General features: G+C 41.0%; 1 protein-coding gene across 1 annotated transcript in view; it reads right to left on the bottom strand.

Moving 5' to 3' along the window:
• Positions 1–16374, bottom strand: part of ADAMTS12 (ADAM metallopeptidase with thrombospondin type 1 motif 12) — a 451387-nt gene that overhangs the window by 162168 nt on the left and 272845 nt on the right. Inside the window, exon 7 of the mRNA XM_064271103.1 lies at positions 7657–7806. Within this exon, the coding sequence (XP_064127173.1) occupies positions 7657–7806 (150 nt within the window). The remainder of the gene's footprint in view (positions 1–7656; positions 7807–16374) is intronic.

Raw genomic sequence — 16374 nt, forward strand, 5'->3', positions numbered from 1 at the left:
ATTCACTTGCTGCACGTGCAGCTTTTAAATCACTGAAAAGGCTTCCAGCGTCTTCTTGCAGTAAAATAAGGCTAAATAAGGCCGTTATGCACCTGTTCCGATTTAGCTGCAAATTCAACTTAAAAACACACTTAGGAATGATCTCCTTGATAATCCTGAGTCTGCCTGCCCTGGGTTGCGGGAGTCGCCTGCTTGGAGTACTGGTTAAGAGCTACAGCTGCTAACCAAAAGGTCAGCAGTTCAAATCCACCAGGCACTCCTTGGAAACTCTATGGGGCAGTTCTACTCTGTCCTATAGGGTTGTCATGAGTCGGAATCGACTCAACAGCAATAGGTTAGTATTTCTTTTTTACTGCATCTTTGTTTTAACTCCTTTAAGGCAATTTTGCTAAACTGTTGTTGTTAGGTGCCATTGAGTAGGTTCTGAAAGCTTTCTTCCGTCCACATCATTGAGGTAGACTCTCCTTTGAGGCAGCTCTTCTCCATGCATATTTTGAGTATATTCCAACCTAAGGGGCTCCTCTTCTGGCACTATATCAGACGATGCTACACTGCAATTCATAAGGTTTTCACCGAGCAATTTTTTTCGAAGTTGATGGCCAGGCCCTTCTTCCTAGTCTGTGTTAGTCTGGAAGCTCCACTGAAACCTGTCCACCATGGGTGACCCTGCTGGTTTTTGAAATACTCTTTACAGCCACACAGATGTCCTTCCCTCTCTCACCCCCAAACCCCTGGCAGCCACTCATCTGTTCTCCAGCATCACAGCAACACTCAAGCCACCACACTACAACAAACTGACAGACAACTGGTAGGGTTTCCTAAACTAGAGGCATACAGTAGAAAGTTAAATAACTTCCCAAGCTTCCATGTACTGGAGCACTTGGGGAAGTATATCCATTTCTTGCCTTTTATGTTTTATTTTATGGTGGAGTGGAACCAGCAGAGCACAAAATCCATTAAAGTATGAATGTGAGCTTTTCTAATTCATTCAGGAACTAATCGATTTTGTATCGGCAATGAGCAAAGCTCTATAAATAAAATATACTACAACCCAGAGTTTTGGGAGGATATTGCCTTCTAGTGTTCATATATACCATGCTATTTGCATTACTTAAAGGGCAAGGATGCAAGGGGTCCGTTAGGTTTTTAAATTTCCGTGAAGAATTCCATCTTCATTTTCCATAAGTCACCCAAGGCTAATAAGGGTGGTATGAGACCTTGGGTATGGATGGCTGATAAAATTTAGGTCGCTCACAGTATGGATTTTGTTTTCACTCAAAATGAATTCAAAATTATTCTTAAGCTATAGCACTTCAGTTTCTCTTTTGCATCATACAGTTATTAATGAAGCAAACAAGTTTCCAAGAAACAATGGAATAACAATTTGTTATTAATCCATAATGTGTGTCTTCCTGCAGTATTGATTTATCATATTCCCCCTTCTGGGCTGCTGCAGGACAATTCAATGATCATCCCGCTGTTTTTCAGTCTGGTTCACAGTTAATTATATAGCCGCCCCCCCCCCCCCAAAAAAAAACTAAATAATAACTCAGCAACATCATTTGCTCGGAGCAAAAGCTTTTCAGGAAGCTCCTAAAATCTGCCCTTCGGTTTCGTGCCTTTTTAAAGCATCTTTTCTATCGCTCAAAATCAAGCTCATGTATCTTCTTTCAGCTTCCTCTTTAGAGCCGCCACACATACGTCCTTCCCTCTCCCAATGCCCCGGAATCCCTGGCAGCCATAATCTATTCTCCAGTTCTATAATTTTGTCATTTCAAGAATTTATATAAACAGAATCATGCAATTTGTAACCTTTTGCCGTCGGCATTAACTTTGAAAATTCACTGAGGTTGTTGCATGAGCTCGTTCCCTTTTATTGCTGAGTAGAATTCCATGGTACAGGTGCACCACAGTTTAACCATTCGCCCTGTGGGTATTATCATTAAGCTTTTGCCATGAAACCGCATTACTGCACTCAAATTTTCAGTACTACGTTGATAAGAATAAGGAAAACAGCCTTTTCCCGTTCCTGATCTGAGGGGGAAAGTATTGTCTTTCACTACTAAGTGTAATGTTAGCTATAGGTTTTATATAGATGTTCTTTATCAAGTTTAGGATGTTTCCTTTATTCCTAGTTTTCTGATCATTTTTGTCATGAATAAGTGTTGAATTTTGTCAAATGTTTTTTTTCCCCCATCGATTGATAAGATTATGTAATTTTTCTTCTTTAGACTATTACTATGATAGAGTCCATTTATTGGTTTTCAAATATTGAACCAGCCTTGCATCCCTGGAATAAATGCCACTTATTATGTACAATGGATTGTGTGTATAATTCTTTTTTTTTAATTACTGAATTGTATTTTCTAATATTTTAATTATTTTTACATCTATATTCATAAGGGATATTGGTTTCTAGCTTTCTCTTTTGTATTGTCTTTGCCTAGGCTTATATCAAGGTACTGCTAGCTTCATAAAATGAAAGTATTCCCTCCTCTATTTTCTGGAGAAGATTGTGTAGAATTGGTGTTAATGTGTCTTTAAACGTTTGGTAGAATTTTCCAGTGAAACCACCAGGGCCTGGAAATTTCTTCACTCAAATATAAGATCTTTTGTTATAATTCCACAAGTCCCTGAAGCTCTATTCAATTTTTTTTTTTTTTTCTTTTTGGTGTCTTTTTTTGTTCAGGTTATGTATTTCCCGGGTGACTGATTTTTCCCTCTATCTCTTCCATTCCACTGCTGGGCCCATCTACTGAGCTTTTTATCTCAATTTTTTCAGTTCTAAAATATTCTATTTCTTAGCTGAGACTTTTTTTCATTTGTTTCAAGGCTGTTGATAATTGCTTATTGAAGCATTTTGTATTATGGTTGCTTTAAAATCTGCGTCAGCTAATTCTAACATCTCTGACATCTTGTGTTGTCATCTACTGATTTTCTTTTTTCATCTAGTTTGAGATCTTCCTGGTTTGGGTATGATCAGTGATTTTATATTGAAATGTGGACACGTCCATATTATGTCATGAGACTTAATCTTACTGAAAACTTTTGTTTTACCTAGCTTTTCAGAACCCACTCTAGCAGGGAAGGATGGGAGGCTCTGCCTCATTACTGCCTGGTGGAGGTAGAAGTTCAGGTGTTCACATGGCCTCTGTTGACCCCTCATTTGGGAGGATCCTTATTACAGAGGAGGGTTCCAGTTCCCCACATGGTTTACACAGACATCATGATGGTGAGGGGTGAAGGCTCATGAGTGGCCTTCAGGGATGAAAGTCCCAACCCCCTACTTGGACTTTTTGATACCACAAAATGTGAGTGTTGGGTGTTGTCTTACAGTCTCACATGGGTGGAAGGCTAGGCTTCCCATTCAGCCTTTGCACAGTAGGTAGGCATGAGGCCACAGTTTTTTCTCTGGTGTTTGGTTGGAGTACAGAAATCCTGTATAAAAATTTTCTGTCTTATGAGGCTGTCCCTTTCCTGGTCCTTTGGCTTATGTTGGGGCTACCATGACATTCCTCATATCCCAGGGTTCTCAACCTGTCTTCCTACTTCTCTTCATCTGTCTTAGGCTGGGTTCTCTAGAGGAGCAAAAACCAGTGAAATGTATATATATATAAATATAGAGAGAGACTTATTTCCAGGAAATGGCTCACACAGTTGCGGAGACTGGCAAGTCCTAAATCTGTGGGTCAGGCATCAGGCTGGTGACTTCTCCTGACTCTCATGGTTGCAGGGGTTGACAAATCCAAAATTGGCAGGCCAGATGGTAGGCTGCTGGCTCACAGAGCTACAGAAGCTGACAAATTCCAAAATCTGCAGGTCAGATGGCAGGCTGTTGGCTCATGTTCCAAGAACCAGAGGTCAGAAGATGATGAGTTGGATGCAGGATCAAGAGAGGGCAAGCTTTGCCAGAATATACATATATATTGGATGCAGGAGTTTCCCCCAAGGAAACTCCCCTTCCAACTAATTGGCTGCTCACATCAGATCACAAATTAGAAGATGATTACATGATATTGGCCAAACCACTGAGGATCATGGCTTAGCCAAGTTGACGCATAACCTTAACCATCACACCATCTTTCAGAATCCATTATGTTTGTTTTTTATATGATGTCCAAGGTTTTTCGTATTTAGCAGGAGGAAAAGGAAAACTTATGTATGTCTATCTTCCTTTACTCTAAACTTTTTAAGGGGTACTTAATGCCCCTGAGTAGCAATACCAGAGGCTGTTGGTAGCCATCTACATGCTCACCATCAGCAGACTTCCAATTGCCACTATTTATATCTCTGTGCCTGGGGTCTTTCTCTAAAGTCAAAGCAAGCTACTCTGCCTTTGTCCACCAAGCTGGAAGTTCCAGAGAATTAATAACTCATGGGAGCAGCCCTCAACCAATGACTTAGGGTGTTGGTATATAAAATACCCTGATCTGCCCCCCTTGAGTGGGGTAACTCTGAGGTGTGTGTTCTATGTTGTTTCTCAGAGTTTGTCCATGGTTCAGGATTATTCAATGAATTTTAGAAGTAGAACTACTATAAAGATGACATCTTTATCCTTTGCTTTTGTTGGTGTTGTTACTGCTCTTATGTTTACAAATTGTGCGTTACAAAAAAAAATTTGGATCTAGCTCTTAGAAAAAGATTCCTTTAAGTAAATATCAAGTTCCTAACTCTAGTGCTAGGGAACATATTAGGCAGAACTAGAGAATCGTTTTTAAATTTGTCCAGAACCTAGCCCTGAGTCAACGATTTAAGGGCAATTAGTTTACTTGGGAGGTGAAGAAAACACCAATAGGAAAGTGAGACAATTAATAAAGAGTTCATATTTTAGCTTCCACTGTGGGCAACTGGACCTTAAGCCCATGGACAAACTCTGAGGAACTACACAGAACACACATCTCAGAGTTATCCCACTCAAGGGGGGCAGAACCCGGGTATTTTATATACCAACACCCTAAATCATTGGTTGAGGGCTGCTTCCATGAGTTAATTCTCAGCATATTTCTGAGTTTTTTTCAAGGTGACCTTGAACTTGAAGATATAAAGGATCCATCCTCCAAAAACAAGTTGTGAGCATTTGATATGTTTTTTAACAGGCTAGATCTTATCCACTTATTTTTTAGCTTGCGTATGTATACCATTTCTGAGAAGGTCTTGAGCAATTGCTTCTCAATTTGACACTTTATATTTGCTTAGCATTGCTTGGCCAGCAAGTACTGCTGACACTAAGAATTTGGCTTGAAGCTGCATGGGCCACATTCCTTAACATATCAGGATTGTGGAGTGCCTGTATGCTTGAAAATAATAACTTTCATTTTGCCAAGTTTTATTATTAACATGTCAACAACGATGGCTGTCTTAGTTATCCAGTGCTGCTATAACAGAAATACCACAAGTGGATGGCTTTAACAAAAAGGAATTTATTTTCTCACAGTAAAGTAGATTTAAAGTCCAAATTCAGGGTGTCAGCTCCAGGGGAAGCCTTTCCTTCTCTGTCACCCTTTTCATCAATCTTCCCCTGGACTAGGAGCTTCTTCATGCAGGAGACCCCAGGTCCAAAGGACGCACTCTGCTCCCGGCACTGCTTACTTGGTGGTAATAAGGTCCCCCTGTCTCTCTGCTGCTTCTCTCTGTTATAGGTCAAGAGATTGCCTCAAGACACAATCCAATCTTGTAGGTTGAGTCCTGCCTCACTAACACAACTGCTGCCCATCGTCCCTCATTAACATCATAGAGGCAGGATTTACAACATACAGGAAAATCACACAATACCAGGAATCATGGGCCAACCCAATTGATACACACATTTTTGGGGGGACATAATTCAATTCATGACAATGGCCTAGTCTTTGAAAGGCCTAGCTTTCTGTCCTAGCTCTAACTACTCCCCATCATTTTTTAATTATGAGCAACTCACTTTACCTCTCTGTCCATAACTTTTTGAAAAGTAAAAATATTAAAACAGATCACATTAATCACCCAGGGCTTTTTTGTGAAGATCTAATAAATCATTGTACCTAAGAAATTTCCTAGTTCAGCCTACTCATTTTACAGATGATAAAACTGAAGCACAGAAAGGTGAAGGGAATTATCTAAGGTCAGAATATTGGTTGGTGAAAAATGTCAGAATATGCTTCTCAATTTCCAAACCAATGCTCTGGCTTTGTACTGCAGGAAAAAGTATTTTGAAAAGTTCAAATATTATACGAGAAAAATGGTGAGAAAGACCAGGCTGGAGAGGTCAGGCTAGAAAATTCTGGTCCTCCTGAATCCTGTTCTTTTCTGGCTATGTATTTAGAGTATGTTCCAGTGTTGTGCTTCCCTCTTTAGAGAGAAGAGATCCAGGCTCATGACTTCATGTCAGGCGGAAGGTATAGGTCAAGTATCTACAGGCTCCTCATTCTGAGTTTCCAATTAGTATGATGCTCTCTGTGATGGTTAATGTTATGTGTTAACTTGGCTAGGCCATGTTTGGCAAACACTATATATCATCCTCCATTTTGTGATCTAGTGTAAGCAGCCAATCAGTCGAAAGGGGAGTTTCCTTGGGGTCTGGCCTGCATCCAGTATTTAATTGGATGTTCTGGCAATGATCTCTTCTCTCAGTTCTGCATTCATCCCATCTGATCTACAGTTCTTGGGGCACCAGAAGTCTGCAGTCTGCCACTTGATCTGCAGATTTTGAATTTGCCGGCTCCTGCGACCACATGAGCCAACAGCCTTCCATCTGCCCTGCAGATTTTGGATTCATCAGCCCTGCAACCATGTGAATGAGTCAGGAGAAGCCTCCAGTCTGCTGCCTGACTGATGCATTTGGGACTTGCCAGCCTCCATAATTGCATAAGCCATTTCCTTGAAGTAAATCTCTCTCTGTATGTTTACATATATGCTCCACTGGTTTCGCTACTCTAGAGAACCCAGCTTAAAACATTCTTTTATTGGTAGTTACCAAATACACCAACAAATGAAGTTTCAAATAAGCTCCTTTCTCCATGGGCACCACTTACACCTGAAGAATCCAGAATCTTCATTATTCCTTCATTCAAGCATTCTGAAGCCTGCCTTTCATAAATTCATCTAGTCAAATTCACACATTTTTTGCCGTAACTTGGGCATCCTGTTAACTGGTGTTTGCTTCACGGTCTTTCCAAGTTTATAGCAGTTTTCAACTTCTTTATTTAACCTTTTCCTTTAATACATGTAAATAAAACAGGGCTAACAATAGTAACTACTTCAGAAGGCTGTTATAAGAGCTTAGCCAACTGTCTGGCATAAAGTAAGGGCAAAAAAATGTTAGTTTTTGTGCCCTTTTAGTAATAGTAATATTATCATTTCATAGGAACTACAGGTAGTGTTACTCTTGAATTAAAACAACTCTGTCTCTGCTAGCCCGATTCTAATCTAGAGAACTGTAATGGCCTCTGATCATGTGATGTATATAGATACAAGCAGTCAGGGAAAAGGAGACTGGAGGATCTGAAGTGTGATATTACTATTCCCATTTTACAGATGAGAAAGTGGAGGTCATAGGAGGAAGAGCCTCAAGTAACAAAGCAATCCAAATTTCCTGATGCCCAGTTTAGTGTTCTTTCCATTCTCTCTACTGATGTTACTCAGGAGTATGGCAAAGTGATTTCAATTTGCTTGGCCTTTTACCTGTGTCCAAGCTCATGGGCAATCGTGAAAGCCAGAGGAAGTCCAGAATCTTCATTGATGTTACAGCTCTGGTGAGGCTGGCACATTCCTGACAGGTGGGACAGACCCAGGGTCTCACAGGGGCGATTGACACCTGCACAGATGTCTTTTCTGAAAGCAAAGAACAGAGATGCTTAAGTGTCCAAGGCCATGTCTGAGAAAGCCCTCCTGAAAAAACACTGGGTACTAACTCACATTCAATATAGTCTAAAAAAAAAACTGTCCATTTAAATGTAGAGAACCATTTTGAATTCATTATGATTATTCTGATTTAATTTCTTGATTACTGAATCTCACTGACATCTAAAAAATGTGATGCTTTAGCACGTGTTTTATTCTGAGCTGCTTTTGCTCTTGATCTCAGGAAGCTGAATTATATTATTTGATAAAAAAAAGAAAAGGATTTGATTGAAATTGAAGTCAATTTGTACTGTTAAATAGGTACAATCAGTGATGGGTGGGGCTTTTCAGATATATAAAACCCATTTTGCTCTAGGCCTATGCTCAAAACTCATTGGAGTACTTTTTCTCATTCATGAAAAAGGCAACTGTTCCTACCACCCATCCAGAGATAATGTCAATTGTCAATTGTCTTTCTGTGACAGTGGGTGTGCACGCATGTGCACACAACACAAACACACATATAGCTACAAACGCACACACATACACTCTGGCATCTTCCCTCCTCTTGTCAGTAGGACCTCACTATTTTCCCCACCCAGGCAAAAGAAAGGAAAGACTCCTACGACCTAAGAAAATACTAGTTAAAAAGTTATGGCTTATAAATATAAAAACATTCTTCCATATCTAATTATCCCCCGTATCCAATTCAAAACAAGAGTTTTGAAAAAAGTCATTAACTACACATTTGATTTTCTTCAGCTCGAGAGGAGCTACTCTTTGCCAAGAGTGGCTAGCACAAATGCTCATTTTTGAGATGGATTCTGAGCCTTAGTTTATCAGCCTTCAGCTCATGGGGTCTGTGTGGGCACCATTTTTGTTGACAGATAGTCTCCTGCTTTTTGTTTCAATTAGACTATGGAAAGATCCAGGCTTTGAGAAGCCCGGCAAGTTCTGACTTCTCCAGCCATGTCAACAGCTAGGACAATGACATGGAGTAATGAGTTCCCATCTCAGAGCAGCATAAGCCCTGAATCCAGACTCTCACTAATGGCAACACTTGCTGGGTGGACCAGTGCTAGAGAGCTAGATAAGATTACACAGACAGATAGTTTTAAGCAATTTCTGGGTCTGTTGGAGAAACAGCTATACCCTTTCCCCAATCCTCCTGCAGGATGTGTTCATTATTATTTCACTGAAAAAGGCCAAGTCTTCATGGAGCTGCTGGGAAAAGATAAGTGCACATTGCTAATCCATCAACCATCTTATCCTCCTACGGTAGGAGGTCAGGTCCAATTGTTCTTTGAGTGCCTACGAGTGTACAGCATTAAGAAGAAAAAAAGGGTAACAAAAGAACTGCAGGAACACAGTTATTGCAGGCAAGGAGACTAAGCTCCCAAAAGGAGAAGAACTGTACCTCCACCATTCACTGGGGAAAACATGCCTTGCCCTACAGCCACTAGCCTCGTTTCATTGGGGACGTTCCGAGCCAAATCCACCTTCTACTAAATTCAACTCTATGGCAAACTCTGTTAAAGTGGATCTCAGGATGGTCTCCCAGAGGCCAAGCTCAGTCTCGTCCCTTCCTTTCTCCCTCCCTCCTAGAACGTATCCATTTCTTCAGGCCAGTGGTTCTCAACTGGGAGTGATTTGCTCTCCCTCCTTCCTCCCACCAAACACACAGGGGACATTTGGTAGTGTCTGAACACATGTTTGGTTCTCATGACTTGGGAGGAGGGGGCTGCTAAAGGCATTTCGTGAGTATTGTCCATCAAAAAAAAAAACCAAACCAGTTGCCATTGAATCGATTCCAATTCATAGCGACTATATAGGACAGAGCAGAACTGCCCCATAGGGTTTCCAAGGAGCAACTGGTGCATTTGAACTGCAAAACTTCTGGTCAGCAGCCATTCCTCTTAACTACCATACCTCCAGAGCTCCTGAGTAAAGGCCATAGATGCTAAATATCCTACAAGGCACAGGACAGCTCCTCACAATAAGTAATATCAGGTCCCAAATGCCTATAAGTGCCAAGGTTGAGAAAATCCTGCTTTAGAACTTGAATTCCTCCCTACCGTCTAGGAGGTGGTGAGGTTCATAACACTTTCATGAAACTAGATCCCTTTTCTAAGGAAGAAAAATGACCAGAAATCCAAAAAGAGAAAAGGAAAACAGACCCTTCATATCCTTACATTATTGTTGGTTAATAGTTAAGAGTATGGCTGTTAATAGTTAATGTTAAGGACTAAGAGTATGGCTGCTGGGGTCAAACTTCCTGGATTTAAGTCCCAGCTGTACCCATTGACAGAAATAAGATTTTAGACAAGTGACATAACCAAGTTTCGGTTTTCCCATCTGTAAAATAGGAATGATTAATAGCAGTCAACTCTCAGTGTTGCTGTGGGGATTAAATAGAACGATAACTGTTTTAATGTTCTAAAGGGCTTAGCACAGTGCCTGGCCTTATTAAACATTCCATAAATGTCGCTTATCATTAACGCACCTGTTTCTTGATGTAGGAATGAAAGGAGCACCTCCTTCTACTCTAAGGGAAAGGAGAGACCTCCCAAGACAAAGCTGCCAAGTTACCAGTGCTGCTGGCTCCCCAGAGCCCCTGTGCTTACATTCTACACTCACCCCAAACTATTCCCCAGGGCAGCTGCTCATCAGTCCAAGGTCTGACAGGTCCTCAAACCTTTCCCTGGGAACATGTTTGCATTTAACCAGGGTTTTAATATTTCCACTCAAAAGAGGAATTTTGATGGTTGAAGTTTCAGATCAGGATAAGGCGAACAGTTTGGTAAGATAGGGATTGATTATTATCCCTTGAATTATAACTTGTAGGCATCCTAGGCACTAGGGTGATTCTGTCAAATGGACATATGACAGTGTCAAAACGTTCAGGGATAACCTATCCCTCCCAGGGACAACACACACCCAGCACTAGAGCCTTCCAGTGCATGAGATTCCCTGGGACTGAAGGGCCCGGGCCAAGCCACCTCCTTTAATATGCACCCTGGATCACTGGATGTGTCTGAATCTGCATCGGGGTGTCCACTGTGCACTTACTTCCCTTTGTTAGAATGTAAGTCCTTCCTTCATCTAAAACAAACAAACAAACCTGTTGTCATGAGTCAATTACAACTTATAGCAACCCCATGTGTTACACAGTAGAACTGCTCCATAGGGTTTTCGTGGCTGCAAGTGTTACAGAAGCAGATTGCCAAGGCCTTTCTTCTGCAGTATTGCTGGGTGGGTTCTAACCGCCAATCTTTAGGTTAGTAGCCAAGTGCAAACCATTTGTGCTAAGCAAGGACCTTTGTCCAGATTAGAATAAAACCAGTTGCTCTCGAGTAGATTCCAAATCATGATGATCCCATGAGTTTCAGGGTAGAACCGTGTGCCATAGGGTTTTCAAGCCTGGATGTTTTGGAGGTAGACTGCCAGGCCTTTCTTTCAAGGTACTTCTGGGTAGATTCAAACTGCCATGCTTTTTTTTAGTAGTTGAGGGTATGTCAACCAGGCACTCCTTAGATTAGAATAGTGCCGGGTATATAATAGGAGCTCAATAAGTGTTTATTGAATGAAAGAACAAGTATAGACTTCAAGGAGCCTGGGTTGATCAGGAAAGTTGACTTGCTTTTCACACCTATGTAAGGTTGGATGGCCTTTATTAGCATCAGAAGGTCTATCCGTGGTCAGAACAAAGTCATATCTTCATGCAGGTAAAAAGCAGAAAAGTGTAACCGAACCACTCTGTCTACGCAGAAGAGGATCCTCTCCCTACACCCTGTCCTCAACCTCAGTCAGGGATCTGTTAATAAGAGGACTGACTTCTGTACAGGACACTGCGTGTTTCTAAATGAGATGAAAATACATCAAAATAAAGGATTGGCAATCTCACTGGAGTTCCAGGAATCATTAACGAGATTCTGCAAACACGTTTCCTGATTGTTGATGGAGCTGCACGAAGAAGCCAGTTTTAAAGATGAAATCATCAATGGAATAAGGAAGAGGCCTGGAATTTGCCAGCAGATACAATTTGTTAACAAAGAGAGCTCTTAATTGTGTAGAAAGGTAAGTTCATAAAATTTTAGAGAGAGAATCATTTAAAAAAATCAATAGATGAACTGTGACCACAAGACCTTGCCTACCCAAGAAAGCTCTTCAAAGCCCACTACTATATTACATGGCTCCATCTCATGTTACAAAGAAGGCTTTGTTCATCGGACACCCACCACTCATCTGTCAGTTTGTCATACTCTGGTGACTTATGTGTTGCTGTGATGCTGGAAGCTATTCCAACAGTATTTTAAATACCAGCAGGGACATCCATAGTGGTCAGGCTTCAGTGGAGCTTCCAGACTAAGGTAGACTAGGAAGAAGGATCTGGCAGTATACTTCTGAAAAAACTGGCTAGTGAAAACCTTATGAATAGCAGCAAAATATTGTCTGATATAGTGCCAGAAGATGAGCCACTCAGGTTGGAAGACACCCCAGTCGTATTTTGACCGGGAAGGCAGCCCGGTCATACTTTGACTGGGGAAGAGCTGCCTCTTCAAAGTAGGGTCTACCTTAATGACATGGATGTATTAAAGTGTACAGGACCTTCATCCGCTGATATGGCATGGCTAAAAATGAGAAGAAACAGCTGTAAACATCGATTAATACTTGGAATGTGAAATGTACAAAGTATGAATCTAGGAAAATTGAAAGTCATCAAAAATGAAATGGAACACATAAAGATAAATATCCTAGGCATTAGTGAGATGAAATATACCGGTATTGGTCATTTTGAATTAGACAATCATGTGCCTACTATGCTGGGAATGACAAATTGAAGAGAAATGGCATCAAATTCATCATCAAAAAGAACATTTCAAGATCTGTGCTGAAGTACAATGCTGTCACTGATAGGATAATACTCGTATGCTAATAAGCAAGACCAGTTAATATGATTACTATTCAAATTTACACACCAAGCACTAAAGCCAAAGATGAGGAAATTGAAGATTTAGCCAACTTCTGCAGCCTGAAATTGATCAAACATGCAATCAAGATGCATTGATAATTACTGGTGATTGGAATACGAAAGTTGGAAACAAAGAGGGAGGATCAATATTTGGAAACTATGGCCTTGGTGATAGAAATAATGCTGGAAATCACATACTAGAATTTTGCAAGACCAACGACCTCATCGCAAATACCTGTTTTTCAACAGCATAAACAGCGACACACCTCACAGGATGGAATACATAGGATTCAAACTGACTACATTTGACCATCAAAGAAACGATGGAGAAGTTCATTATCATCAGTCAGAACAAGGTCAGGGGCCAACTTCGGAACAGACCATCAACTGCTCATAGGCAAGTTCGAGTCGAAACTTAAGAAAATTAAAACAAGTTCACCAGAGCCAAATTACAATCTTGAGTATATCCCATGTGAATTTAGAGACTATCGCAAGAATAGATTTGATGCATTGAACACTAGTGACTGAAGACCAGATGAGTTGTGGGATGACATCGAGGACATCATACATAAAATAAACAAAGGTCATTAAAAAGATAAGGAAGAAAGAAAAGACCAAGATGGATATCAGAAGAGACTCTGAAACTTGTTTTTGAACATACTGTAGCTAAGTAAATGGAAAGAATGATGAAGTAGAAGAGCTGAACAGAAGATTTCAAAGGGCAGCTTGAGAAGGTAAAGTAAAGTACTACAATGAAATGTGTGAAGAACCTGGAGGTAGAAAACCAAAAGGTAAAAACAAATTCAGCATTTTTCAAGCTGAAAGAACTGAAGAAAAAATTCAAGCCTCGAGTGGCAATACCAAAGGATTCTACAGGGAAAATATTAAACAACGCAGGAAGCATCAAAAGAAGATGCAAGGAATACAGAGTCACTATACCAAAAAGAGTTGGTCCACATGCAACCATTTCAGGAGGTAACATATGATCAGGAACCGATGGTACTCAAGGAAGAAGTCTAAGCTGCACTGAAGTCACTGGCAAAAAACAAGGCTCCAGGAACAGACAGAATACCAACAGAGATGTTTCAACAAATGGGTGCAACGATGGAGGTGCTCACTTATCTATGCCAAGAAATTTGGAAGACAGTTACCTTGCCAATTGACTAGAAGAGACCCATATGTGTGCCCTTTCCAAAGAGAGATGATCTAACAGGACGCTGAAATTATCGAATAATATTATTAATATCACACACGAGTAAAATGTTGCTGAAGATAATTCAAAAGGGGTTGCAGCAGTACATAGACAGAGAACTGCCAGAAATTCAAGCCTGCCTGATTCAGAAGATGACGTGGAATGAGGAATAACATTGCTGAGGTCAGATGGATCTTGGCTGAAAGCAGAGAATACCAAAAAGATGTTTACCTGTGTTTTATTGATTATGCTAAGGCATTCGACTGTGTGGATCATAATAAACTATGGATAGCATTGTGAAGAATGGAAATCTCAGAACACTTAATTGCACTCATGAGGAACCTACACATAGACCAAGGAGCAGTGGTTGGAACAGAACGAAGGGATACTACGTAGTTTAAAATCAGGGAAGCTGTGGGTCAGGGTTGCATCTTTTCACCATACTTATTCAGTGTGTATGTTGAGCAAATAATCCAAGAAGTTGGACTATATGAAGAAGAATGCAGCATCAAGATAGGAGAATGACTTATTAACAACCTGTGATATGCAGATGGCACAGCCTTGCTTGCAGAAACTGAAGAGAACTTGAAGCACTTACTTATGAAGATCAAAGACTACAGCCCTCAGTATGGATTACACCCAACATAAAAAAAAAAAAAATTGCCATCAAGTCAATTCTGACTTACAGTGACACTCTAGGACAGAATAGAACCGTCCCGTAGGGTTTCCAAGGAGTGACTGGTGGATTTGAACTGCCGACCTTTTGGTTAGTGGCCAAGCTCTTAACCAAAACTGGACCAATAAACAATATCATGATAAATGGAGAAAAGGTTGAAGTTGTCAAGGATTTCATTTTATTTGGATCCACAATCAATGCCCATGGAAGGAGCAGTAAAGAAATCAAACAACGCATTGATTGCATTTGGGTAAATCTGCTACAAAAGACCTCTTTAAAGTGTTGAAGAGCAAAGTTGTCACTTTGAGGACTAAGGTGTGCCTGACCCAAGCGACGGTATTTTCAATCATCTTATATGCATGGGAAAGCTCAAAAATGAATAAGGAAGACCAAAGAAGAGTTGATGCCTTTGAATTATGTTGTTGGCAAAGAATATTGAATACACCATGGATTGCCAGAAGAACCAACAAGTCTGTCTTGGAAGAAGTGCAGGCAGAATGCTCCTTAGAAGCAAGGATGGTGAGACTGCACCTCAAGTACTTTGGATACATTATCAGTAGGTACGAGTCCCTGAAGTCCTTCTTGGTAACGTGGAAGGTCAGTGAAAAAGAAGAAGACCCTCAAAGAGATGGATTGACATGATGGCTGCAATGATGAACTCAAGCATAGCAATGATTGTGAGGATGGTGCAGGACCGGGTACAGGACAATGTTTCATTCTATTATACATAGGGTCGCTTTGAGTTGGAACCGACTTGATGGCACCTAACAACAACAATAAGTGCTCAATGTCCTTGTGAACTAAGGACACTTAGTCTTAGTGTCCTGCAAACTCACATGCTCACAACCATCCTGCTGATTTGTTTCAGTATTTGCTAAGGCAATTGCCATAATGAGGGCTTTCCCCCTTTTATTTTTTGCTTTTGTCAATGCTGCAGGCAGTTGGAATCAGCTCATGCCTGCCACCATAAACCAGACACGCCTGAGGAAAAATGGTCATGATCTGCTTGCTTAAAATTGATGGTCTGTGCTGCAGAAAGTACATGGGCTAGTGTGACGGTGACACAGAGTGCAGGCTCGATGTGTCAGGAGAAGGAACCAGAGTGGAGTGGAGACCATGACCCTGAGCAAGCTTAAGAACAGGGATGCTCCAGATTTGGTCAGTGTCAGACTCACTTGGAAAACTTGGTAAAAATACAGAGGCTAGGCCGTGTCCTTCTCTGAGGAGCCTAGGCCTCTCCAGGTGACTACGATACACCCTGAAGTCTGAAAACTACCGCTGTGGAGTAGAGGACAGTGGCTGATCACTAGTTAGGGTTGGGGGAAGGTAGGTGATGCAAAGCAAAGGGGCAGGAGTTATTTTTCAGGAGGAAAGAAAACACTCACTGGAATGGTTTCTTCTTTCCTATTTTCCCTAAAGGTGTTGCAAGGCTTCACATGGAAATGGAAAACCAACTAGTAATGTAAGAAAACAAAAAAGAACACCTTAAATGCATGATGCGATATACATGAGGGGTAAGAATGACAAAGGTAATTCCTCTGAGAAGCAGCATGGTCATAGGAGTCTGTGCAGTTCAAGCTTGTTCTTCCACCTCCTCTTCTCTTGGCTGGAAACAAACAGAAGGCTCTCTTCCTTCTGCTGGGGCTTTTCCTCAGGCTAGCCGCCTGCCCCCACAGAGCAACAGGGGAGTCATTCTATGCTGCTTCAGGTGGAAGCTGG

This window comes from Loxodonta africana, chromosome 2, assembly GCF_030014295.1.
Source record: "Loxodonta africana isolate mLoxAfr1 chromosome 2, mLoxAfr1.hap2, whole genome shotgun sequence".
NCBI lineage: Eukaryota > Metazoa > Chordata > Mammalia > Proboscidea > Elephantidae > Loxodonta > Loxodonta africana.